The following is a 27540-nucleotide window of genomic DNA, read 5'->3' as shown; positions in this document are numbered from 1 at the left end:
TTACCCGTCGGTTTGCAGGTGCTCAGAGCTGTCGTCCGCCTGAAAACTGATGATCTCTTTCAGTTGCTCTGCTCTGTCAGGGTCCTTGCATCTGTCCTGTGCCTTCTCCCGTTGAGCAGGGTTCGTTCTCTGTGGAGTCCTGTGGCTGGCAGCGTTAGTTCATTTACCTCCTGTTTGAGGCCTGCGGGAGCATGGCCAAGGAGAAGATAATGCTGGTCAGCTCTTGGTGGCTCAGGCTGGGTGTCAGACGTCTGCTTTCATTGTTGCCTAACTGTTCCTTCCTCTGCCGTGGCAGGTCGTTGCCTGCTTCAGGCTGAAGGATGTCCATGACACTGCTCTGCCGGGTCTTCAGGTGGTCCTGGTGGCAGGGCTGGGTGTCTGAGGCCTACTGGAACACTTGTGGGAACACGAGAGAGAAATGGCAAAGGCAAATGCAAGTTTCTACAGAGGTGGTGAGCTATCTGTGTGGGAGAATGGCTATGTGGAGCAGCTAAAATTTAGTGTTGGTGAGCACACACAACAAAAAAAAAAAGTTTTGAGTATCTTAGTTGACGTGCTTTAAGCAGCATCGACTGATGACTGGGCTCTTACATGTCATAACCTATTACTCAAAAATGCTGATGGTTCTTCTCACATGTTGTGCTACGAGAGTAACAGATAGAGCAAAACCAAAATAAAACAATGGGATGAAACCAGAAAAGAAGAGGAAGAAAGGAGTGTTTTACCTATTTAGGTTTAGCTAGGAGACATAGGTAAACAGGAGTCACTTATGGGTTATGCTGCTGTTAGACTAAGCTACCAGGGACATATCAGACATCTCAAGGTCCAAAAGAAGAAGAAGAAACAATGGGAAGTGTTTCCAGTTCTGTCTGGGGCCTACTGTGCGTTTGTGTTTAGCCGTACTTCATGTACTTAGCTTGGTGCTAAGGAGTGAGGATGGGTAAAACACAGACAAGAAGTAGGATATTAATGACCTGTGTAACTCGCTATGGAAACAACAGTCGCTAGATATTGTAATCCTATAGAGAGAGAGAAGATGAGGATAGTGACTAGTGATCTAAAATAAGGTAAAGGTAAAGTTAGAACGTCCTTATAGCTCTAAGAAAACTAAAAGGAAAGGGAAGCGTATCAAGTAATTTAATTAAATTTCAAATTTAGTTAAGCCCTTCTTTTTTTCTTTAGCTGAATATAAGAATTCAGGCTGAAACAAACGTAAATAACTAAATTAAAAAAAAAAATAAAAAAAAATAAAATGTATGTAAACATTGTGTGTTCTCATAGCTCTGGTAACTAGAGGGGAACTTGACTAAGCAAATTGATTTAATTAAATTCCCAATTTAATTAAATTCAATTTAACTGAATAGGACTATTCAGGCTCAACAGGTGTAAATACACAAAATAAAATAGGGGTAGATTTAAGTAAAAATAAAAGAAACACAAATAAAAACCCAAAGTATCTGGGTTTCAATCTGAAAGTGAAACCAAGAGGAAGGGGTCGAGAGAGAGAAAGAGAGAGAGAAGAGGGTGGTTTAAAGGGTGAATAATTCGTCTCAAATCATTCGGAGTGTATCACTGCTAAGGTCACGTGATTTTATTAAACTGGGCTTCGTTACGCGTCATAGCTGTTTCGAAATTGTTTTAAATTTCAACGGTTCGTGAACCATTGTGTATCTGGTCTCTATGTGATCTCGTATCACTTTATAGATTCGTACACATTTAATGACGCATTTGATAAAGGGTCTGATTGACTTTCAAGTCAAGCTTTCATAAAACGAGCCCTACGGTTTACTAAGATATTATGCCTTGAAAGACACCTCATTTTAAACGATATTAGGTAGCTCGCGGATTGCCATTACCTGATTACACCTTTTGATAAAACCTTTGCGATTGGTTTGTAAAAGGTGTTCCGTTGATTTGAGTTTCCGCTACACTTCCACTGTTTTGACCAGCAGGGGTCGCCAGCGAGGGCGCTTCAAACAAAGAGTCATTTGTGACTCAGTTGACTCCTTTGATTCAAAGCCTCGAAGAGCTTTGACTCTCATTACTCGTGTTCAAATCACTCAGTTCAAATCACGCAAAATCTATAGTCTTTGGTTTAAGGTTACACTTTACGCTCTAACGTGTCTAAGTTTTTAGGCGGTGCTAAAACTATCACTCGAGGTAGAGGGTTTTACTTGTAAGTCATGCGTGTAAGTTAGGATTGAGGGAGCTATTGGCTACAACCGTCGCTTGTTTACACGAGGGTCTGTGAGATTGGTGCTGTTGTCAGAAAAACTAGATAGGAACGCCTGCTCGCGTTCCGGACGCAATGCCAACCAACAACACAGATCGTTCGGAGCAGCGATCGAGCTGTGCTGACAGTTTGCACTGAGTCTCTCGCTTAGACACGACGTTGCGTGTGAGTGACTCTTTTTAACAAATCAAAACAGCACCGTTCTTTCACAGACAATGGCAAATTACTAGTTAGCTAAGCTAGAATTTATACCATTAATTCGACGCGATTGTTTCATATGAGCGCTTCAGCGGTTTAATATGAATACAATGACGTAACGCATAATAAGGCCTTAATCGGTGATTGAGGAACATCGCTCAGATCACATTCAAAAATGCTGAAAATGGAGATTTCTTCGTCCATATCAGGTTAATTAGTTCTGGTACCATTTATGCGCGCGGCTAATCTGAGATTTCTTCGTCAGAGAAGGCTTATGCTCGATTTATATCTGAAATTAGGCTTTCTTCGCTAATATCAGGAGTTTCTTATCGTACGATTTAAATATGCATTATGGCATTTGTGAACTTTCTGCCATTCGTAGGAAGGCATATTCAAGCTATAGTTTTGCTGATTTACTCAGAAACTTGTACGTGCATGTATGAGATGTTAATAAAACTTATGGGACAACATATGATTGATTACTGTCTGCTTGCATACAATGTTTAATACGATGCCTTAAAATTCTCCACCATTATGTAAGGAACTCAGCTTTCTGGAAATATTAATAATCAATAATATCTTGTTATTATTAATTATAAATATTCGGGTCAGTTAATTGGATTAACTTGATGTGGCTGAATTAATATTACAATCAATTAATCAGTTCTTCCAACGAACTCTTTTGATTATTAATTTATTCTAAGAAAAGGGTATCTTCCATGGCCACCGAAGAATAATTATTTCTTCGCCTGTACAGTACTTTGAGCCAGTAGCAAAAACCGTGATCGTAAAGTGACTTGTATTGCAAACAAAACAGAACCAAATACATATTATGTACAAGTTTTATTAACTAAATATAGATATTTATATGAATATAAATAAACTAAACAACATACACACATGAATACATAAATAGGTTAGTGATAGGATGAAATTGGAAACCGGAAGAGGGTCTATGAGAAGAACCATCAGAATTTCATTTTCACATTTCATTGAATTGAATACTTGCATTTGTAATGGGAACAATTCTTGAAGTTGTTGAAAATTGAAGTCGTTGATGGTTCCGGCAGTGTCAAGTGGAAGTTGGTTGAGCGTTCTCTTTCTCCAGGAACGCATGACTGGTTTGGTGAAGGCCTGGGACTCTGTTGAGGCCACGCCGAGCGCCCAGGAGAAGTGAGGAAGTCGGAAGGATGGGTGATTGGAGTCGTTGTTGGTTGGAGTCTTTGTTCCTAAACTCTTGAGATTGTCCTTGGTTCTTTGTGAGAGAGTCATCTCTCTTTTCCATGAGGCCGGATCTGGTTGGAATCGAGGCCTGCTGGGCCCTGGGCCCCCCGTGGAGGGGGAGGGGGCTCCCCAGTCTCACCAGAACAGTGTTGCGGCTGGATGAAAAAACTAAGAGAGGGCGGTCACTGTTGCCTGCCTCTGATATACCCTGAGAAAAGAACCAACCCCTAAGGTTTGAATGGACCTATGAGTAAGGTGACATGTCCGAGAGGGGAAGCGGCTCTTAGTTGATTTATGGTCTTTGTCCCCAGCATGCTTAGACTGTTCATTCAAGCTCAAATAGACATAACAAATTCACATTGCATTCTAAGAGAAGGTGATGTACATCAAAGTGTGTGTCATTAAATGAGGATTAATTTGCTAGGAAGCATGATACAGGTGAGGTTATATTGACCGTTGGGTGGTTGTTCAACCACATACACCCCAATCAAACATACCATGTTGTTATACCTAATAGTACACGAGACAGTAAATCATCACAGTTTCTGTGAGGCATGTTCCTTCATAGATCAGAGTAACACCGCAAAGTTTATTTAATTAAAGATGGTCTCTCTCTCTTAAGCATGTGGCGCATGTGGCCACATTCCTTTTGAGGTCGTAAAGTCTGTTATCAGTCTTAAAGTGTTCTGTAACCGGACACCCGGCTGACAAAGTAACTTCATTTGTGAGGTTAGTTTTGGGGGAGAGTTTCATAGACCTTTATATTCATTAAATATATTGAATATGAATAATTAGTGTGTGTCTGATTGGTCCAGACCCTACAACGTGTAAGGGTATTTACCATGAATGGCGTCAGCGCTGGTCAGCATAACACAGCACGAGGAAGCCGTGGGAGGAAAGCAGTGAGTCACGCATTGAATCAATGCCATTGGTCTCTATTAAGTGAAGCATTGCTTCAGCTTTGCCTTGAAAAGTGGAGCTCAAAGTTAAAAAATAATTAACACCTTGTTTCATTACATCTATCATTTAAGGAATCAGCTTTTTTGAACGTTTTTGTTGAATGAACGGTTTAATGACTCACTCAAAGACAGTCCCTTGGCATAACAACTGCGCGCTGAGTGACAGTCTTTCAATGCGCAGAGACGCTGTTTAGTTTCAGTTACATTGGTTACATTGTTTTTGTGTATGCTGACCACATCATAACACGTATTTATATAGCAACAAATAAATATAAATGAATAAATGCCTAAAATTCCTTCACAGCGACAGCCCTGAGGAGCTCATTGGGATCCGCAACAGATGCTGCAAGACTTTCTTGATGTCATCTACAAAGTTCTTGCAGGTACGCTAAAGGGGATCGCTGCTGTTGGAAATTTCAGAAGCGAAGACCAGGAGACTTGAATGTATCTTCAACAGGATTCTTTATTGAGAATGTGCTGTTTGTTGCTACAGTATTCAAGTCCAACTAAGGCAGTGATACATTCTAGTTTATATAGATTTTAGGAGGCAGTGCTTAGAAATGTGGACAAAGCACCTGGCTGACAACCTTAAACAAAGCATTCAAATCAAGTACCAGTCCTAATCCAATCAGCATAACTATTCAAATAATAGGACAATTTAAGACATTTAAGACACAAGTTGATAGGATCAGTATCATGGTTCATTTGACTTACAATAAAGAGAATAGGAACTGGTAGAACACCTCTTGCATTCATCTGATGTCATTATCTAAAGCTTAAATGCTTAATGCAATGTACTTCACCTTAATTTGATGTTATGTCAAGATGTAGGATCAACATATCTTAAACAGATTCTTAAATTTGTAATCCCACACCGCAGAAGCGCCATCTGCTATGCGTGCTGAATCAACGGCGAGAGAGACTCCTTGCATATACTTTCTTGAAAGGAGTAAGACTCTGAGGCAATGCCGCTCACCGGCCCTTTATATACGGAACAAGTCCACCCCCATTCCGCACGCTTAAGCACCATTGGCCATTGTGGAACAACAGTGTTATTCAATTAGGCTTCAGTATTTCTCGGTTAAAGGTGTTTCCCCATTGTATCAGAAGACACAATGTCGAGAGAACCGAAATCGAAAGGGAACCCGCAGCGCAGTGCCCCGTACAAATTGACTGTTTTTTTATTTGTTCATGAATCGGAAAATTGCTGCTTCTCAGCTAACGCAGAGGTTCTCTGAGAAGTCTAATACTGTCTGGATAGGATATGTCTGGGACACCTTATTACTTGGCAAGTTGGTTCTCTTTTTATTCCCATTCAAATTTTAATTTCAGCATGAACATTTACCAATATCTTATTTTATTTATTTTTTACAAATATCTTGTTTATTATTATTTCATAACTGTTTGTATTATCTTTCACAATAGTAAAGCAATGGCTGAGGTACATATTTAAAAGATGTGTCATCATCTTGGAGGACACGTTTTCACCTCCTTATAAGCTTATAAGCACATACATCAATTCTCCACATACAAAACACAGCATGGTGAAATTCTACTAATAATAATAACAAGATAAACTCTGAACATTACAAAATAAACCAACACCACAATCTGCTAAGAGTAGACCAAAAATAAGTACAGCATCTCAGATAAAACCATCAAATAACTACACAGCATAATCTATTTATTCTGCATTGCATGCTATGCCTTCACAGTACATATGCACTGTAGAAATACATAATGATATTGTTTGTTTACAGTAATTTTTATGGTTTCCAATACTTAAAACTCACAGTAAAGCCAAGCTTTTTTACAGTAAAATTGTCAGTAAAGTACTGTTTTCTCAACTCTTTCATCCTCCTCTGCAACTCTGTGACAACTGTAGATTTTACAAGAAATGTATGAGAGTGCAGTTAGATACAAGATCATACTGTATAATCATACTGTAGGTCATACTGTTTAATTGCTGTGAAAGTAATGCAGGTATTAACATGGAATATACAGTAATTTCATTTTCATTTCAGTGATTTTTTTTTTTTTACAGTGCAAATGATATTGTCAGGAACCAATCAAGTTCAGTCACCACTCAGCCATCACTCTCACCAGAATTCTGATTCCCTGCACCTGTTCCCAATCAGCAACCAGTTCAATAAAACACCCAGCTTTCGTTTTAGTCTTTGTCAAGCCTCCAACAGGAACAGACCATAACCATTGTCTCCTGAAATCTCTGATGTATCCTGTACCCGTCAAGTATCGTATACTAACCTCTGTGTCCTTGCTTCCTTTGTCTCCAGTGTCCCCGCGTGAGTCTTTGTATCCGGAAATCCTGTATGCCCTCGAGCCTCCTGTGTTCCTCCTGAGTGTCACTTGGCTGTGGTCACATCTGAAAGAGACGGACAAGTATTACCGAATTGTGGTTGTTTGACGTCAACTAACCTGAAGAGGATTAACTCATCTGTGATCTTCCCCACTCATAGTAATCTGCACCGAATCCACTTCTGAACTTTGAAATATTCAACTTTGCACTTGTGTCACTAAAATAAACTTTGTTTGGATTCACTCACCTCTGTCTCCGTCCCTGTATCCTGACAGAAGGCTTGACCAAAAAATAAAAATAAAGGGGAAGAGAATGGATCCGACGCAACCTACATTCACTGCTACGAATCCTATGCAACCTACAACCTCCGCGACCTCGACAAATTCTACGCAAGCCCCAGCTGCCACAGCAAATCCTGTACTACCCACAGCTAGCACTTCCGCAAACACCGCTTCCTCTCTGGTTTGCTTCGCTAGTCCACCGTCCCGTCCAGCGCCGTTCACCGGTCGGGCGGAGGATTGCAACGGATTTTTGTTACAATGTTCAGTTGCTTTAGAGCAACAAGCCCAGCTATATCCCACTGAAAGATCAAGAGTTGCTTTCATTATCCAGCAGTTGTCCGGAGCAGCTTTAAGATGGGCTGAAGCGTTGTGGATGCAGGAATCTACGGGGATTATTTCTGTTCAAGAATTCGTGAAACATTTCAAGGAAGTTTTCGGACATCCTGTTGATGATGCATCCATCAGTGATAAACTGTACAATTACGGCAAGGCAAAAGGTCAGTTGCTGAGTACTCCCTAGAATTTCGCACTCTAGCTTCTAACAGTGGATGGAACGAAAAAGCTATCATCTGTCTATCGACGCGGTCTTAATCCTGCCATTCGCCTTCAGCTCTCGATTTACGACGACAGCCTGGGGGTTGAGAAATTCATTCAGCAAGCTATACGTGTGCATTAAAGGTCTCAGGGCTGCTATCGCGAAGTTCCAACACCCATATCGCCATATAAATATCCTGCTGAATGCTCTTCAGAAGAAACTGTAGAAAGGATGCAAGTGAATACTCATCGAATATCTCAAACTGAGCGTGTTAGACGGAGAGAGTTGAAGTTATGCCTGTACTGTGGTATGAAGGGACATTTTCTTTGTTCATGTCCAACCAGACCACCGAGAATGCTTGTGAGTTCAGTCTTCACATCCGCCTATGTGTCAGCCCCGTTAACGATACCAGTAATTCTGAAATCCACAAACTTTCATGTTTCTGTTACAGCCATCGTGGACTCAGGATCAGCAGGAGATTTCATCTCCGGCCAGCTCTGTCAAAGACTCTAACTCCACAAGTGTTCCATTCCCAAACCATACGCCACCCATGCCGTAACCGGAGAAATCATCAATCAGGGGTATGTAACCTACAAGATCAACCCTATCTTACTTTGTGTTGAAGACACCCATCATGAACCATTTGTCCTTGAGAATAGTCAGTCTGATCTTATCCTTGGTCGTCCTTGGTTAATACGACATCAACCGAGTATCAACTGGAAATCTGGGAAAATTTTGAACTGGGGTTGCATGTGATCTTCCGTGAATGAAGAAATTTCAATCTCGTCCAGCGTCAACCTACCTGATGCCCTCCCAGTAAACTCGACTTCCATTGAGAGCCCCATTGAAAATCTCTCTGTAGCCATTCCATCATGCTATTCTAAATTTTCTGATGTATTCAACCCTGTCGAAGCAGCCAAGCTACAACTCCATCGAAACTGGGATTGTGCCATCGAGTTAATTCCTGGTGAACCCACCCCCAAGGGTCGAATTTATTCTTTATCTATCCTTGAGCAAGACGCTATGAAACGATACTTTGAAGAGGCGCTAGAACAGGGGTATATTCGACCTTCCACTTCACCCGCTGCTGCCAGTTTTTTCTTTGTCCCGAAGAAGGATGGAGGTTTGAGACCATGCATTGACTACAGAGCCTTAAATAAAATCACCGTGAAGTTCAGTTATCCGCTCCCATTGATTCCCTCGTCACTTGAGCAACTTCGAGAGGCCACGATCTTCACCAAGTTGGATTTGAGGAGTGCGTATAACCTCATTAAAATCCGAGAGGGCGATGAGTGGAAGACCGCATTCATCACACCAGCAGGGCACTACGAATATCTGGTTATGCCATATGGATTGGTAAACGCTCCTTCTGTGTTTCAAAGTTTTATGGATGAAATTTTCAGAGACTATCTGTATCAGTTTGTCATAATCTACATTGACGACATCTTGATCTACTCAAAAGACGCAGTGGAACATCAACGACATGTCTCCCAGGTACTCCAACGGTTACGAGAATTCTCCTTGTTCCTGAAAGCTGAAAAGTGTTTGTTCCATCAAACTTCAGTGGAATTCCTTGGTTATCACCTCAGTGTGAAGGGAGTAGCGATGGATGATCGTAAGACCAAAGCCATTACTTCCTCGCCCACTCCACTGTCGATCAAGGAATTACAACGTTTCCTAGGATTTGCACATTTCTATAGGAGGTTTATTCACCAATACAGCCTGATTACCGCCCCACTTACCTCTCTCCTGAAGGGAAAACCGAAGACACTCCTTTGGACCACTGAAGCAGAAGAAGCTTTCAAGGGCATTAAGGACAGCATTCACCACAGCTCCACTACTACAACACCCTAATCCTGAAGAGAAATTCATTGTTGAAGTACATGCCTCCACTACAGGAGTAGGAGCTGTACTATCCCAGGTCTCCACTTCCTCACCAAGGCCACTACCTTGTGCGTTCTTCTCTCGGAAACTATCTCCTGCAGAGGTAAACTATGACATTTGCAATCGGGAACTCCTGGCAGTTAAGCTCGCTCTGGAGGAATGGAGACACTGGTTGGAGGGAGCCAAACATCCATTCTTAGTTCTTACCGATCATAAAAATCTCCAGTACTTGAAGGATGCCAAGAGACTTAACCCCCGCCAGGCCAGATGGGCACTCTTCTTTACTCGTTTCCATTTTCAGATCTCCTACCGTCCTGGGTCAAAGAACGTTAGAGCAGATGCCTTGTCTCGTCTTCATTCTCCAGAAGTCAATTCGGAGGAACCTGAGAATGTCCTGCCAGAGAAAATGTTTGTCAATCCCATCCAGTGGGATCTAAATGAACAACTCATCGAACTGTCCCAACGTCAACCCAATCCGCCAGAGTGTCCAGCCGGGAAAATCTATGTTCCTGAAGAATTCCGTACTCCCCTGATCTCCTCTCCGCATTCATCTGTGGGTACGGGACACCCAGGTATAAACAAGACTCATTTCACACTCCAGACTCGCTATTGGTGGCCTAACATGGTACAAGATATAAGGACGTTTATCCAAGGATGTATACTGTGTGCCATGAACAAGAACCGCCGTCATCTACCAACCGGGAAACTCATGCCCTTACCTGTTCCACAGAGACCCTGGTCACACATAGGAGTGGTCTTTGTCACTGACCTTCCTCCCTCAGAGGGGAATACATGTATCCTAGTAGCCATTGACTGTTTTTCAAAAGCCTGCAAATTGATTCCTCTAAACCTTGCCCACAGTATTTGTCACTGCAGAAGTATTAATAGATAATGTCTTTCGGAACTTCGGCATACCAGAGGATATAGTGTTTGACAGAGGACCTCAGTTTATATCAAAGGTATGGAGAGCATATTTCACCTTAAAGAACGTCACAGTGAGTCTAACGTCAGGATATCACCCACAAGCTAATGGTCAGGCAGAACGGAAAATCCAAGATGTCAGCCGTTTCCTTCGAACTTTCTGCAACCCAAATCAACATCTCTGAAGTCGATACCTGGTATTGGCAGAATACGCACAAAACTCTCTTCGACAAGCTTCCACCAACCTAACCCCGTTCCAATGTGTTTTGGGCTACCAGCCACCCTTGTTTCCATGGTCAGGTGAAATTTCTGAAGTCCCTGCAGTCAACGCCTGGTTTCAGAACAGTGAGAGAGTTTGGAATCAAGCCCATCACCATCTCCAGCAAGCTCTGAACCGTCAACAACACTTTGCCAATGTTCATCGACAGAATGCTCCCGAATATCAGCCTGGACAACTGGTTTGGTTTTCGACAAAAGATATGCGCCTACGATTACCCTGTCGAAAATTAAGTCCCAGATATATCGGCCAATTTCCCATTGTAAAACAGATAAACCCAGTGACTTATCAGCTCCAGCTACCGGCTCAGTATCGTATCCACCCCTCATTTCACGTCTCTCTCTTGAAACCTCATCATCCACCTGTACCTGTTCCAGCTACAGATTTAGATCAAGAAAACAATCCTCCAGTACCCCCCATCGAAGCCGAAACCATCTACACGATAAAGGAGATATTAGATTCCCGACGTCGAAGTGGTCAGTTAGAATATTTGATAGACTGGGAGGATTATGGACCGGAGGAAAGGTGTTGGATCCCCCGTAAAGACATCCTCGATCCCATGTTACTCATCGAATTCCATGCACAATATCCTGACAGACCTGCCCCAAGACCTCGAGGTGACCCCCACGACGTTGGGGTACTGAGTCCGCTGGCACGGACTCTGGAGGGAGGGGTAATGTCAGGAACCAATCAAGTTCAGTCACCACTCAGCGATCACTCTCACCAGAATTCTGATTCCCTGCACCTGTTCCCAATCAGCAACCAGTTCAATAAAATACCCAGCTTTCGTTTTATCTTTGTCAAGCCTCCAACAGGAACAGACCATAACCATTGTCTCCTGAAATCTCCGATGTATCCTGTACCCGTTAAGTATCGTATACTAACCTCTGTGTCCTTGTTCTGCTGTCTCCAGTGTCCCCGCCTGAGTCTTTGTATCCGGAAATCCTGTATACCCTCGAGCCTCCTGTGTTCCTCCTGAGTGTGACTTGGCTGTGGTCACATCTGAAAGAGACAGACAAGTATTACCGAATTGTGGTTGTTTTCACGTTAACTAACCTGAAGAGGATTAACTCATCTGTGATCTTCCCCATTCATAGTAATCTGCACCGAATCCACTTCTGAACTTTGAAATATTCAACTTTGCACTTGTGTCACTAAAATAAACTTTGTTTGGATTCACTCACCTCTGTCTCGTCCCTGTATCCTGACATATATAAGCTTCTTGATATGAATCTGTTGGGGTTTTTGGATGTTTTTAAACATTAAGATTACTTTGTGGTAATGCAACTGTTTTTTCCATATTCATTTACATGGATGTGTATGTCAGGCCATACATTCACAATAACTTTGCATTAGCTCTTGCTTTGGTGTTGCTATCCCTTTGCCACCTTATAAATAATTTTCTCGAACCCCCCCTGCCAAGGTCGGTCATATTAGTCTATAAGTCTATATTGCCTGTTCCCTACACTGGAAAAACAAATTGGTGTACAAATTTTTTTTTACATTTCAAGTAACACACTGAATGAAATGTGAAATTTTGAAGTGGAAAAAAAATCAATAGTATTTACTGCTTCTATTTCTTTTTTTACAATATGTTTTTAATTTTATTCAATATGTTTTAACTAGTCCATGTAAACTATAAAAATGTAAACAAATTTCCAAAAAGGCTGTCCAAAAGTTATATCAAAAATGTATATTTTAATTAACATGTTTGAAAATTTATACTTTTAATATTGTACACCATGTTCCAATAACACACTAACAAAAATAATGGTGAAACTTGCAGAGGGATTTTAATAGTTTGATGTGGAAATAAGTCTAATAAATACACTTACACTGATTTACATGTTTATTTCAACATTCAGTTATTCAATTATAAACATAATGCACAAGTAAATGAGTATAATGGATTATATTTATTCATTTGTTTTGTATGCTTTGGTTCTTTGTCATAATTGCTCTTTTATGGCCATGCAATAAAACTGATTACTTTTTTTTTTTAAATGTCAATACAACAGTCAGGAAATAAAGGCAAAGAAAGCAGTTCTCAAATACACATAGTAACACGATAGAAACAGCAGTAGGCTACTGCAGGTGTTGTCACCAGACCAAGTCATTGTGGAGCTCATGTTTCAGCACTGTTTAGTATGAGATGTCTCTTGCATGGGACAGATTATCATAGTGTCAGAGGACTTATCGCAGCAGTAGAGGTAGAAGAACGGGAAGAGTTTATCTTTAAACGAGTCCACAAAGGTGTAGATGTGACTTTTGTTTTGCACATCATAGAATGACAACTGTCCTTCTTCGTAGTCCACATATACGCCCACTCTCTTCAGTTTGGGCTCGATGGAAAGCAAGAGGGGTGGAGAGGAAGAAGCACGATATTCTCGGCCTTTTCTCATAGCTAAAGCCCAATAACCGTGAGCCGTACTCACCGAAATCCTCCCTTTTCTGTTAACAGATTCCCGGGCGACACCTAGGTACCAGTCGTCCTTATCGCCCACCTGAACTTCCCAGTAATGGCGTCCGGAGGACATTCCTTCACAGCCGAGTGCAATAACCACCGTATCGAAACGCTCTGGTGTATCGGGCAGGTCCTGCCATGCTCCGAGATGACGCATTTGATGCCTGTCCTCGGATAGCTGCAGCCAAGGGTTAGCCGTGTCCGGGTCAAACGTTACATCCACTTCACGGGGACATACAACAGAAACATGAGTAGATTGTCAAACAGACCAGGCAGAGATAAACCCACTTGAATGCAAAGTGGTCTAGTGATATATGACTGATTAAATGAACAAGGAAACATTACCTGAGTACTTCTGAACCCTCCTCAGCTCTGTTTAAGATGACAAAAATAAATAAAGTAACTGTTTTATAGGTCTGATTGTACTTGAGAGGTTTTTATAATTTATATTTTACTTTATTAAAACTTTAGAAAAAACTTTTATATCATGTCATATATTTGCACAATTACAATATTTTTAATGATCAAGTTGCAATTTCGGACATTTAAAATATGTTTAAAATATACATACATTTAGTAACATTGAATAATAATATGTTTGTGCATTTGTATGTTAGTCAACACATAAAATGTGTACTTTAAAACACAACAAAAGATTATTAAAATACGATATTTTAAAATGTAATCTAAAATAAAGAAATTAATTTGACATTATTATAAACTGCGCTTTTTAAAAGAGTGCTAAGAAACATAGGTTGCAGTTTCACTCACACACACAGTATATATAATAGGGGTGTAACGATAAATATATTCATTCTGAACCTTGACGGTACGGACAATCACAGTCAATCCACACTGCAATCCAGAATGCTGTTTGTTAACCGACAAAACAGAAAAAAGAGAAGAAGAGACAATCTATGCACCAACCCTAAACAAGAATTCAGATGGCACGGAAGAACTTGCTAAAAGCCGGTATATGCTGAGTTTTGATTAATTTTTGTGACACGCTCCACTAACTACACGTAAAGAACTGGGACGGCAGAAAGTGGCATCCTTTTTGTTTTCTTTATTTTACAAAAGCACAATGTTTTCTTTTTATTGTGAGTGTTGAGTGTACACAAAAAAAATTGATTCTTTACAGTTTCGACTCTTTACAGTTTTGTCTTACTCTTATCTGTATGACCATAATTTATATCATTGTGGCGAACAGGACGGCCGAGGGACGTGAGAGAACGGCGCGAGGCCGGTGGTGCGATTGCTAATGAGCAACACCTGTGATCCACACCGGTCTCGCATCTCTCACGGAGGAGCGGAAGCATAAAGGAGGGGCGACAACGTGGATGATCGAGAGAGGAACAGGCCTGGTTTTACGTTGTGTTTTGGTTTTTGTATTTGTATTTTATCTAAGCCAGCAGTCGTCCGCGAGGAGCTGCTGGCAGTTATGTTTAATTTCGGTAGCCAGCAGTCGTCCGCGAGGGGCTGCTGGCGGTATTTTGGTTTTTTTGTTTTATTTTAAATAAAATGTGTTTGAATGTTCACCGGTTCCCACCTCCTTCTACCCTGAACATTGCTACACTGGTGCCAAAGCCCGGGAAGAGGGAGGAACACCCTGTCAGAGAGTCCTCGCCGCTGTGGGGAAACCCGTGGTGCCATCGACCATGGTGCGCGAGTCGCCGCCACTCGCCGTGGGCCGGAGCCTGCTGCCATCCGCCGGGTAGGGGAGGAGCAAGGAGTGGGGGAGGAGCGGCCATGGACGCTCGAGGCGGTGCGCTGGAGTGAGTTGCCGTGGGCCGGAGCCTGCTGCCATCCACCAGGAAAAGGGGAGGAGCAGGGAGCGGGGGACTCCTACCGTCTGCGTCCACTGAGGGCTACCCAGCGTCACCGCCAGGCAGCGTGGAGGAGATCGCCCAGCTGGTGGAGGACCAGATGGTAGCACGTTGTGGGAACCGGACCAGGTTTATTTTTTTTTATTTTTTTTTCTCCCCTCTCTCGATCTGTCACTCCTCATGCTTCCGTCTCCGTTGCCCTCGGCTTGTCGGTCCATACCCCCAGGGATTGCCGCCGCCGGGGGGGGTGTAGGCACAGGCTCGTGGGTACCCCCCGGCCTGTGAGGGGCGATGGGGGTATGTGGCAAACAGGATGGCGCTATATTATATATATATATAAAGAATAATTGATGACTGGCCGTTGAATTATTAGAAAAATACTGTAAACCCAAGGTGGTAATGCGGTCACAACGTGAACTGGGTGACCTTCTGTGTGCATTATTTTTCAAAAATTCAAATATAGTCAATTATTCTGCTTATCCTGTACTACGTTTACCATCGTCCAAGTACTCCTGACAGAAAGGAGTACTTTGTCAGGTACTCCTGACAAAGTATATGAGTATATGCTAGCGCTTCCCAGGCCGTCTCGCTGGCTCGTTCGGACCATCATACTCAGCTATGCTATTCAGTTCATCTGGCGTCCCCCTAAGTTCAAGGGGCATCCAGTTCACCTCAGTGCTGGATAAGGATGCTCCTGTCCTTGCACCGTTCACATTTCGGGCAAGCTAAATTGTGCAGCCAATGAGCTCTCACGACACTCCACACTCCCAGGAGAATGGCGACTCCACCCCCAGACGGTCCAACTGATTTGGAGATGCTTCGGAGACGGAAAGCTAGACCTGTTTTCCTCTCCGGACATTGCTGGCCCATTGCCAGTTGTTTCACTCCCTGACCAAGGGGTCTGTTGGCACGGATGCGCTAGCAAACAACTGGCCTAGGGGCCTACGCAAGTATGCGTTTACCCCAGTGAGACTTCTCACACAGACACTGTGCATGGTCAGGGAGGATGAAGAGCAGGTCTTGCTAGTTGCACCATACTTTTCCCGGAACTGATGCTCCTTGCGGATTCCTGGAGGAAGGACCTACTTTCTCAGAGACGGAGAACCCTCTAGAACTCGCATCCAGATCTCTGGAACCTCCACGTGTGGTCTCTGTATGGGATGTGGAGGATTAGTGATCTGTCACTTCGGCGAGAGCACCCTCTATGACAGTGTTTCACAACCCTGTCCTGGAGGAACTCCAACACTGCTCATTTTGAAAGTCTCCTCTTTCTGAAACACACATTTTAAGTCCTGGAGTTTCATCTAATGAGCTGATGAGTTGAATCAGGTGTGTTTGATTAGGAAGACAAATAAAATGTGCAATGTCGGGGGTCCTTCAGGAGCAGGGATGAGAAACACTGCTCTGCGAGGAGCGTAGAAACACATGCCAACGCTTTGAAGTGGAACCTGTTCGTTGAGTGGTCTCAACACACTTCCTTATATACCTGATTTGCAGGGCAGGGTGCGCAATACAAATCTTGCATGCCAATGTGCATTGGCTTGTTTAGTCCTATTCATCAGTTCAGTTCTGACATTATCTCCATTCCGGGGGTTACATTAGAACCTAGACATTTTAGTCCTGGAATAGGCTTAATCTCTGTCCGGGAATCCGCCCCACCATGAAAGTGTACTCTCTTTTAGTAAACTTCAGAGAAATTTTATTTTATTAATATTATATAACCTGCAAGGACAGGTTACATATACTTTGAAGATTTGAAGTACACTACAAGTTCACATTCAATAAAGTGGTGCAAGTATGACATCATTGCATAGGCCAAAACAGGGTAACGAGTTAGCATTGTAGCATTTCTGGTTCCATCGTCCCGAAGTCAATGAGTTTTTTTTTAATGGGATTTTGGTTAAATGGATGAAATAAGGTCAGTGGTGAACACAAGCTTAAGACACTTTCACGTTTTATTCTACGACATAAAAATCGGTTTTAATATAATTACTGTTATAATTATAAAAAAATGTTTTTAGATTAAAAACTGAAAGAGTAGTTGGAAGCTTAGTGGTGGTGACGTTGAAGTCATGGGACCGTGGCGTAGTTAGTTTTGTAGTCTACCTTTAGCTTTTTACTTTTGGCTACTGCATTTAGACTTCAAAATTCATAAACGTTGTGTTCATCTGGGAATCTTGATGGACACAACTTGTAAGCATCATAAACTTTTGTTGATCACAAAGCTTGTCTTTTGCTATAATCCAAAAGCCTAAGGGGAAATCCTATTGAGATTTTGTCGAGGGAACCAGTGTGATGCTAACTGCTAGTTGGCCTACAAAGTGACTTCATACCTGCATCACTCTATACAATTATGCACTACTAAGTATAGGGGCAGAAAAAGAGTGATGTGCATTAATAAAACACTGTAACAGTAAAGTTCTTACCCATTTCTACAAGTTTTTCTACTTCTTTTGTAAGTGTCCCTTCTAGTTTGAGCACTGCTCTTCTGGTGGTGCCAACACACTGATCCGAATGCACACAGGTCTCAGACCAGTCTTTAGTGTTTGGATGAGCCATTAATGATGTAAAGTTCTGGAGGAGAAGACAGTGAACATTTTAAAGAAGCTGTGTGGCATACAACAGAGACTAGCATCAAATTCCCTTTAATTGAAAGTCTGTTCACTCGCTGTACATATTTTCAATATTTCAGTAGCATCCAGAGCTTCTAACGGCAGCTGCAGTAATGCAATGACTTTACTAATCAGCAATTGTCTCTTTTATTTAGAAGGCGGGACTTATTTCACTATATTGGGCATTGCATTTTCTTCCATTCATAAGTTAGCAGACTCTGAATAATACATCTTGTAAAACATCCTGCTACCTTTGAACGTCTGTAGCCATCATTGATCACAAAACACTTTGGAGGTCATTTTTAGCAGTGTACAATTATGCAAGTTGCTTATGAGTTTTTAAATAGTCATAGGTCTCTAGATTTGTTTAATCATTCTTAAATTTGAATCAAATAATCCACATCAACAAAATTGACAGTGAAGACTTTTTACATTAGTACAAATTAAGAACAGATTACATGAAAATAATATAGGGTAAAAATGCTTCACCTGCAGGAAGTGAATGTGGTCTTCAGTGTGTGAGAGATACCCTAACTCTGTGTTTCTCAATTTCAGAACATCTATTTCCTGCTCCAGTTCTTCTATTTGTTCATTGGCCCAGCTCTCTGTCTTCTTCTGTTTCTCCTCGATGTCCAGCACCAGCTCGGCCTGGACCTTCTGGACTGCTCGGATCAGATCAGAGAATACCTGCATGCTGTCCACAATTTCTCTCTGAGCGCTGCTCTGTGTTTGGGATACACACTAATCAGTGCAGAAATAAATAAAAACATTTGTTTGAAATGTTTAGCATATATATATATATATATATATATATATATATATATATATATATATATATATATATATATATATATATATATATATATATCGCCATGACTTAATAATAATAATACCTTTGGATATAGTTCTTTAATAATTTGAAGGAGCTCTACGGAAAGTTTTTTGGTTAAAAATCTGTTATTGAGCAAGAACATAATAAATCAAATTATCTGTTTCTAAAACTGTCTTTGTCTTGATAAATAATCAAAATAGCAAGCTTATAACAAAAATTTATAACTTGGGCTGTTGGGTTATATTTCACGGTAAATGGTCAGTTTCATGTAATTCCTCTTTGTGCGGGGTTACTGTGAATAAAGAAATGAAGGTCCGAATGCCGGATAGTGGACAGTAACAAAGTACATTTACTTGAGTACTGTACTTAAGTAAACTTTTTAAGTATCTGTACTTTACTTGAGTATTATTTTTTTCTGGAAACGTTTTGCTTTAACTTAATTTGAAAGACAAATATCGTACTTTTTACTCCCTTACATTTCTGTCAAGGTGCTTGAGTAGAAAGTAGTAACGTCAGTCAGGGGATGATTTTGGTTGCAGGGGTTGCATTTTGGTTGACGTCTGAACCCAACGTCGGAAGGACGTTGGATTTTGGTTGGAAATGAAAATCGGGTTGATGACAGAACCTGACTGATGTTTCATTTTGAACCACAATACAATGTCTGTCCAACGTTGGATTTTTTAACGTCAATCTGATGTTGGATACTGACATCAACCTGATTTTCATTTTCAACTTTGGGTTTGGTCTTCTAAACGTGAATTTGGAGCACACTAGCTTATAGATAACAGTAAGGAAAACATATTCATACTAAAAGCCTAAAAACTTTAAATAGGGCACAATTTGAAGGAACGTCTCAGGTTAACTCTGGGGTTACGACTGTAATCTATGTTCCCTGAGAACAGGGAACGAGACACTGCGTCAAGCGCTATGGGGAACACCTTTGCGTGAACCGGTGTCTGAAACACTTATCTAACCCCGGCAATCTTATTGGCCGGCGACAGCCAATGTCATTATCACTAGTGCGACCCGGAAGTAAATAAGGGGAGCCGGGAGAACATGTCAACAAGTTATCGTTTGAGGGGACTGTTCAGCAGGCATCCCCGAGGCATGGCGACGAGATGCAGTGTCTCGTTCCCTGTTCTCAGGGAACATAGGTTACAGTCGTAACCTGAGACGTTCCCTTTCAAAAGGGAACTCGGACTGCGTCAATCGCTATGGGGAACAAACTACACACACTGCCATGCTGAGGGGAGTGCATGCCAAATTATGGCGGTGACAAAAAACGTCAAAAAGAGGCAGTTACACTGAAATGCCAAAAACACTCCCCCTTCGGGTCACATACAGGCTGTCAGTGACAGTATTCCCTACGGCCACTGCCCGAGCTTCATACTAAGCGAGGAAGAAATTTCACATGAAGGACTTGACCCCGAGCAAGCTCAAGGGCATGGATACCACAGCCCGAGTTTAGAGGGGGGTTCCTTTAAGGGAATATGGCCAGGGGGTCCAAAGGAGTACCGTCCAGTCACTTTCTGAGGGGGACATGAAGTCAACCGCACATGCCACCAGGGAGGCTGACTTGGTCTAAATGAATGACCTAGTCTTGCCAATAACCTGTCTGTTTTCTAAACAGAGTCTCTAACATATTTTGCCTTACTTGTGGAGGCATCGGATGGGGAGGACTGCAGATAGTGGCAGTGATCGCTCACAGATCGGATCACAGAGACAGGCATCCTGGAGAGTAGAACTCAGCATAGCGCTTTCTAACCCTTGCAAACGAGGGGAGTGACTCTACTCGATCCTGGATCTAAACCGTGCTTAAGTTTAAGCACTTAAGTTTAATCCATTTAAGCTATGGATGCTGGGCACTCTGAAGGGACCCTAATAAGGGGAGCGCCTCCAGGTCTAAGGTTTACATTGCCAGCTGGCAGTGTACTCAGCAAAAGTGCTATCGACCCTTTAAAGAAATGGGAGTACAATCTTAAGCTACCGGACAACGAGCAGGCCTACTGTAAGGCCTACAGTTTCGAATGTCACGGGCGTCAGCCCAGGCAATGCTTCGGCTCTAAGGGAACATACTCAACCATCCCAAGTGAGAGGGAGTAAGTAATCTGTCTCTACCTGAGCATGGGTGGTGAAGGGTGATATCATACAAGCTATAGGTAGCAAAGTACTCTAAATAAAGACCCTAACAAGGGGAGTACTATCAGCATGACCCCAAAAAATGTATCAGGGTCGAGGCCTATCATCTTGTATTTTACAAGACAGATTTTACATTCTCTACTACTACAGGGAACTGTGGCCTATCATTCAAAATTACTAAAAAGACCTACAGAGCTCACCCTGCTGCCAATAGAGCGTTGGGCTAAACTACATTCACAAAATGGAATCCTATTAACATCAACAGCACGAAAGAGCACACTTACTACCAAACCCGAGGCCAAACCTACAGGAGGGTTCCAAATTGAAGGAATAACTCATAATAGGTCCTGCCTCAGGCTGATGCAAGCAGCGCTTGGGGTGAGAGATTTAAATGCTTCAAATCTGTCAGCAGATCAGCCTGGTATGCTTGCAAAACCGTCATTGTGCCAGACCCGCCACCGCGTATGCCCTGCCATTTGACGTGCTGTCATATTTTAATGGCTTAAGAGGTAGGGCCGGAGCACTTAGCGCCAATGTCTCTTCAGCCGTGAGATAGTTCGCGGACATCTCATCAATTGGGGCATCAACACATACCCATATTCGCGCATCCCCTCAACATCAGCGAAGTTCACTGATGGCAATGAATGCGTCCTGAATACAGGTTCTTCCATGCCTTTCCGAATCTCATTGTGCAGATCCGGCAGGAATGGAAGGCTCAGGAGAGCTGGAGTTTTATGGCTGGAAAGAAACCATTTGTGAAGTCTGTCACGAGCGGTCTCTTTCCTCACACGCTCCAACGACAGCCTTTTTTTAGAAGCCTCATTGAAGCACGTTCCATAACACTCAACAGCTTAACATACGCAGGGTGGCAGTGAGGGTTTGGGTTGTATATCCTCTTCACCCTCATCAGCCATCTCCTGCTCTCTTGGGCTGGTTGGTTTTATACACAGCAGAGCACTCGTTGCTGGATCAGAGGATGTTAGTGACAACACACATCCTCATCCTGCAGCTCACTCTCGCGAGACTCTGAAGGGCTAGCGAGATTAAAGGTACACTTTGCAACTTTTGCAACTAGTGGTTGATGCTTAAAACTGCAAGTTACCCGCCAGCAACATTGGCTGCATCCAAAATTGTATACTTCCCTACAATATAATTGGTGAAACAGTATGCGACAAGAGTAGTATGTGCAAATTCACAGTGCTCATAAAAAGTACCCAGATGAGGTTCTGAAGTGTGCATATGATGGACACTTTACTATCCATGAGGTCACGGGAGAGGATTTGTGAATGGCAGTGATGAGAGACAACTGGTAGGTCATTTGATAGGTCATTTGATAATGACAACATGTTGAATGTAGCATGTCCGAATTACATTCATTCTACACATATTTGTACTATATAGCACATACATTATATCACACGTGTAGTAATTAATTACTTAAAATAAGTACCTACTCAAGAGAGTATGAAAATTCGGATGCAGCCAACTATTCACAACGACGTCAGATCAATACACAACACCCTCCAATAATTAGAAATGACCAGAATTCCCCTCAGTATTTTAATGCTGTTCTGCTGCACTCTATTACGCACGTTCTTTTTGTCTTTTGTTTGACAAAAAAGTTTTAAAAATTAAATTTTTAAGAATGGTCTTACAGCGCTAATCAGTGTCAAAATGATATAGATGACCAATCAAATCAAAGAAGGCAGGGTTTAACATTCACAGAAGACAAGTATGAATTCTAACGCAATGGTTACATGGTGTATGAAGCTAAACAATTAATATTTACAATAGAAATGTTCAACAACCGACATTAAAATTAATGCAAAAAAATTAATGCAAACTACTCCGCGTGAACCGGTATCTGAAGCGCTTATCTAACCATGGCAATCCTATTGGCCGGTGATAGCCTATGACATCATCACTAGTGCGACCCGGAAGTATATAAGGGGAGCCAGGAGAACATGTCAACAAGTTTTTCAGCCTTCAGGGACTGTTTTGTTTGTAAGCTTCAACCGGAAACTTCAAAAAGGTAATCATGGTTTGTGAAAAACGATCAGGAAGTGTGTGCATTCATGCATGATACTTGATGACACACAACTTGTGTGTTTATTGTTTGGGCTCAGAGCATGCACGATCAGTTCCCGAGGGATCTGCTTGTGCCACTTTGAGTTTTTTCCCTTGAGAAAACTCCACTCTCGTCTGCTCTCTTAACGAGGGAAGAGGGACAGACATCTGTGAACAAGAAACCAGGCGATTCAGGTCCTGCTTGCGCTGAGGTAGAGCAGAGACTAGAATCGTGGGTTTTTTTAAGAGGGAGCTCGCTGAGGAGGTTGAGAGAGTTGTTAAGTCACACCAGCCCGAGAATCTCTGTGGATTAGTATTGAAGAAGAGAAAAGGCTATAGCATCTGCCCATGTTAACTAATCTAAAACTAATCTGCTAGACATACATAAACACTTAAACTTACTTTGTTCAACTCTATGGAGTGTTTGATATCATCAACTTTCTTCAGTCGGTGCTGAATCATCTGCTGAACTTCAGTTTCAGTTTTCCTCAATAAGCCCTGTCAATCACAATATATTGTATTAAACTTTTGAAACCTGCTCTGACATAGCACTTTTTAGTGACTAAAGGGCCATACACACCGGGAATAATATCGGCGCGCGTTATTCACCAGCGTTTTTCAACGCGTTTTTTGTGTTCACACCCAAGCGATTTTCGCTGACGATGAGCCGAGTGAACATGCAAATTCATTCCCTGACATTAGATGGCGCTTAATGTAAAACAGAAATGTCCAGACCCCTGGATTCTGTTCCATTTTATTGTGCTCTCAAGGGTTTTTTGAACCGAGAACACAAGCTGTGTGAATGACTCCTTACCAAGAGCAGTAGTAAGTGTTGTTGGTGAGTCGCATTACCTGTAGTAGCAGCTGGGACTCACTTCGATGGGCAAAAACATTGAGGTGGGATGTCAAAGCTTATGTTCCGACACCAACGAGACCAGCAGCTCTACATTTATCTTGGCTTGCATTTTCCTCGTCTTCTTCCTGGCAGTGTGTAGACGCTACCAGAGCCGTTAGCTCTGGACGTCTCTTGGCGTATATCTTATTCGCCGTTACGTATGTGTGCTCGGCAAGACCGTTTTGTGTTTGAGCGCCCCCAAGTTGTGTTTACTGTAACTTCAGAAGCTCCAGACACGCGAGCAAAAGCGCCAATCTCATTGGTCGGATAGTTTTTGATGCGGCGCGTCAAACCAAAAAAACAAACCGAGGCGTTTTTAAAAAAAATTACGCTTTTACGCTTTTTTCGCTCGGGTGTGCACACTCACATTAGCACCCTTTGTTTAATCACGAGGCATTAAACGTTGGTGAATATCGCGCGCGAAATTCTTCCCGGTGTGAACGGGCCTTTAGTCTATCTGTATCCTAGTAAATCCTTGTAAAGCACAATTACACAGTGAAGCATCCTTGGTTCCTGTAGTATTTTTCCAATTCATTTTTGACTATTAAGCCATTTATTTCCATAAAGTACTGAAAATTGTATAATAGAATTAGTATTTTTTTTATGTATTTACTTTTTAGGAAATATTACTGCTTTTTTACACTAATGCCACAAAATCACACATTAGCTAACCTTAGCTATACAATTGAGCGGAATTGTTACGAGCCTGGCTCAAAGCAAGCAACAGAGTAGGGAGAGACCACACGCGGAATCGTGATTTACTAGATTTATTAAATAAATAGCACTTAACAGAATAGATTTATAATGTAATGAAGTTGGCTTTGAAAAATAAAAGTGTAAGCAATCAGTGTAGTGTAGTAAATTGAATAAACAAAACAAAATCCTAAACGGTGCGGGAGAGATGAAATGGAGGCGGGGTTCTCTCTTTCCTAGTCTCATCTGAAGCGTCTTTAAAGGCCCAGAGCAGGAACTTATTAGCACAACTCCAAACACCTGCGCCCAGCTCTCCTGTAGGAGACAGACACAGCACACAGCCAGGAGGAGGAACCAGGCAAAGCCGTGGCCCCCCCACCCCTCCAATCAATCCCTCCCTCGAACCCAAGGCTCCAGCAAATCTCGGTACCTGGAAAGCCAAATTTTAAGGAGACTAGGCAGAGAAAGAGATGGGAGATACCAGAGAGAGAGAGAGAGACATACAGGACAAGACACTGACTCACTCCGGCTCACAAGGGGCACAGGACAAGGCATCAGCCATGACGTTGTCTACACCCCGAATGTGCCGGATCAATAAGCTATACGGTTGTAAAAATTACACCCAGCGCATAAGGCGCTGACTTGGACTCTTTAGAGAATATAAGAACATTAGTGGATCATGATCAGAATAAATGGTAACAGGAACAGCACCCCCACTTAAATAAACATCAAAGTGTTGTAATCCGCAAATTAAAGCTAGTGTTTCTTTCTCGATGGTCGAGTAGTTGAACTGGTGGCGGTTAAACTTTTTTGAGAAGAAACACACTGGCCGATCTACACCTTGCTCATCCCCCTGCAGGAGCACGGCCCCAGCACCCACGTGGCTAGCGTCGATCTGCATCTGGAATGACTGGTCCATGCGGGGAGCCCTTAACATGGAGCAGATGTTAACAACAACTTCACATTATCAAATGCGGCCTGACAACTTGCAGTCCAATCAAATTTAATACGGCCCTTCAAAAGGTTGGTCAATGGGGCAACAACAGTGGAAAAGTTAGCACAAAAACTACGGTAATACCCCACCATTCCTAAAAAGTGTCTAAGCTCAGGTTTGGTAGCTGGAATAGGGAAATTATCGATAGCCACCACCTTAGCATGCACAGGCCTCACCTGGCCTTGCCCCACCACCTTCCCCAAATAAACAACTGTCGCCTGTGCAAACTCGCACTTAGCGAGATTTACAGTGAGGCGACTGGCCAGACGGCGTTATAAAGGCTGAAACCTCCTGAGCCCGAGGTGTTAAAGGAACCTGATAGGATCCTTTAAGTAAATCAAACTTACTTACGAACCTGGCCGAACCTACCCGGTCAACACAGTCTTCAACCCTTGGGAGCGGAAAAGAATCTGGCTTTGTGATGTTATTTAGCTTCCGATAATCTGTACAAAATCTATACGTCCCATCAGGTTTATTAAATAGAATGCAAGGTGAAGCCCAACTAGAATAAGAGGGTTCTGCCAAACCATTATTCAGGAGATACTTCACCTCTGCCTCTAGGTGCTGCTGTTTCTCGAGTGACACCCGATAGAACCTCTGCCTTATCGGCTCAGAGTCACCCACATCAATGTCGTGCTTGATCAAATGAGTACACAACGGTGTGTCTGAAAACAAGGCAGGAAAGTTAAAAATCAACGACTCAACTGCTAATGCCCTCTCCTTGGACAAATGCCCAAGTAAGGTGTCCAAATCAGACAACTTCTCTGAGTTCTTCAACCGAGGCTGGAGCACACAGTCGTCAGGGCTAACCACATCCTCATCACCACACACTGCCACTATGTGGGGAGAGAAGCTAGATATCCCAGCAACTGCAAACAAAGCTACTGACTGAACCTGATCATCAGTCTCTGCTGTCCCAGAAAACGGCGACCTACTGTAATAAGGTTTCACAAGATTAATGTGACAAAGTTGCGTATTATGCCTACGGTCAGGAGTTGAAACTAGATAATTCAGGTCTGATACCTGCCGAACAACCGTATAGGGACCTGCGTATTTAGCAAGAAAGGGAGAACCGGCTATAGGCAACAATGCCAGAACCTGATCTCCAGAACTGAATACTCTCGGCTCAGCCCGGCGGTCATACCAGCTCTTCATTTTCTTCTGAGCCTTAGTCAGATTTTCTACAGCCATCTCACAAGCTAAGAACAATTTCCAGCGGAAGCCGTTCACATACTCCAACAAGTTAGAGGGGCTCTCAGGACACTTCAGCTTATCCTGCAGGACAGCTAAAGGCCCACCAACTCTATGGCCGAACACCAAATCATTAGGTGAAAATCCCGTACTTTCCTGTGTTACCTCACGTGCTGCAAGCAACAACCATGGAAGCCCTTCCTCCCAGTCTTTGCTGAGCTGAACACAGTCTGGTGTCTGGTGAAAACGCTCCAGGGAACATTGGCTCTGGGCGTGATAAGCACTACTAAGCTGATGTTTAACACACCCTGACTTAGATAGAGGCAATGGTCCAACACAGTCGATTAGCAACTGCTCAAATGGGTTCCTTAAAACCGGAATAGGGTAAAGTAGAGATAGCTTGATCACCAGATTAGGCTTACCCGTTAACTGACATGTATGACAGGTCTTAATGAAGGATGCCACATCCTTCTTTAGGCATGGCCAATAGAATTACTTCATAAGTCTGGCATACATCTTCCGCACACCCAAATGGCCCGCTATATCAACATGAGCCGTCTGTAGTATCAAGTCTCTAAACTTCACCGGCACTACTATCTGGAAAACAGGATCCTCAAACATATCATTAGTCTGAGGCATCCACTTACGAACCACCAACCCATCCTGAGCAAAATAACCCCTCGCTGCACTATGTCGCTCCTCAACATGTAAAACCCCAGCAAACAGCTCACTCAGTGTTGAATCCTCCTTCTGAGCTACAACAAAATCACTACATGACAGAGAAAATGGCAAATCAGGCAAAACAATAGGCTGTAAATCATGCTTACGATTTTTCTCTAGGACCTCAGTTCCATAGGCACGGTTCATGGCACGTGTTACTGCACAGGCCGTAAACACCTCAGGCAAGCTCTGCAGGCTACAATCAGTACCTGATGGGATAGATGGAACACTTTCAACCACCACAGGAGGCGGCACATCACGCCAAACATGCTCTCCAG

At 42.6% G+C, this 27540-nt stretch overlaps 1 protein-coding gene across 1 annotated transcript in view; it reads right to left on the bottom strand.

Moving 5' to 3' along the window:
• Positions 1–12665: 12665 nt before the first annotated feature.
• LOC143710788 (uncharacterized) overlaps positions 12666–27540 on the bottom strand; it is a 63277-nt gene continuing 48402 nt past the window's right edge. Inside the window, exons 10-14 of the mRNA XM_077201951.1 lie at positions 23172–23267; positions 18221–18454; positions 17546–17693; positions 13639–13665; positions 12666–13515 (exon numbers count right to left, since the gene is read on the bottom strand). Coding sequence (XP_077058066.1) covers positions 12962–13515; positions 13639–13665; positions 17546–17693; positions 18221–18454; positions 23172–23267 — 1059 coding nt within the window. The 3' untranslated portion in view covers positions 12666–12961. The remainder of the gene's footprint in view (positions 13516–13638; positions 13666–17545; positions 17694–18220; positions 18455–23171; positions 23268–27540) is intronic.

This window comes from Siphateles boraxobius, unplaced genomic scaffold (genome assembly GCF_051911475.1).
Source record: "Siphateles boraxobius isolate OS27281-9 unplaced genomic scaffold, OSU_SipBor_1 48, whole genome shotgun sequence".
NCBI classification, from domain to species: Eukaryota; Metazoa; Chordata; class Actinopteri; order Cypriniformes; family Leuciscidae; genus Siphateles; species Siphateles boraxobius.
This window is presented reverse-complemented; position numbering and strand designations above follow the sequence as displayed.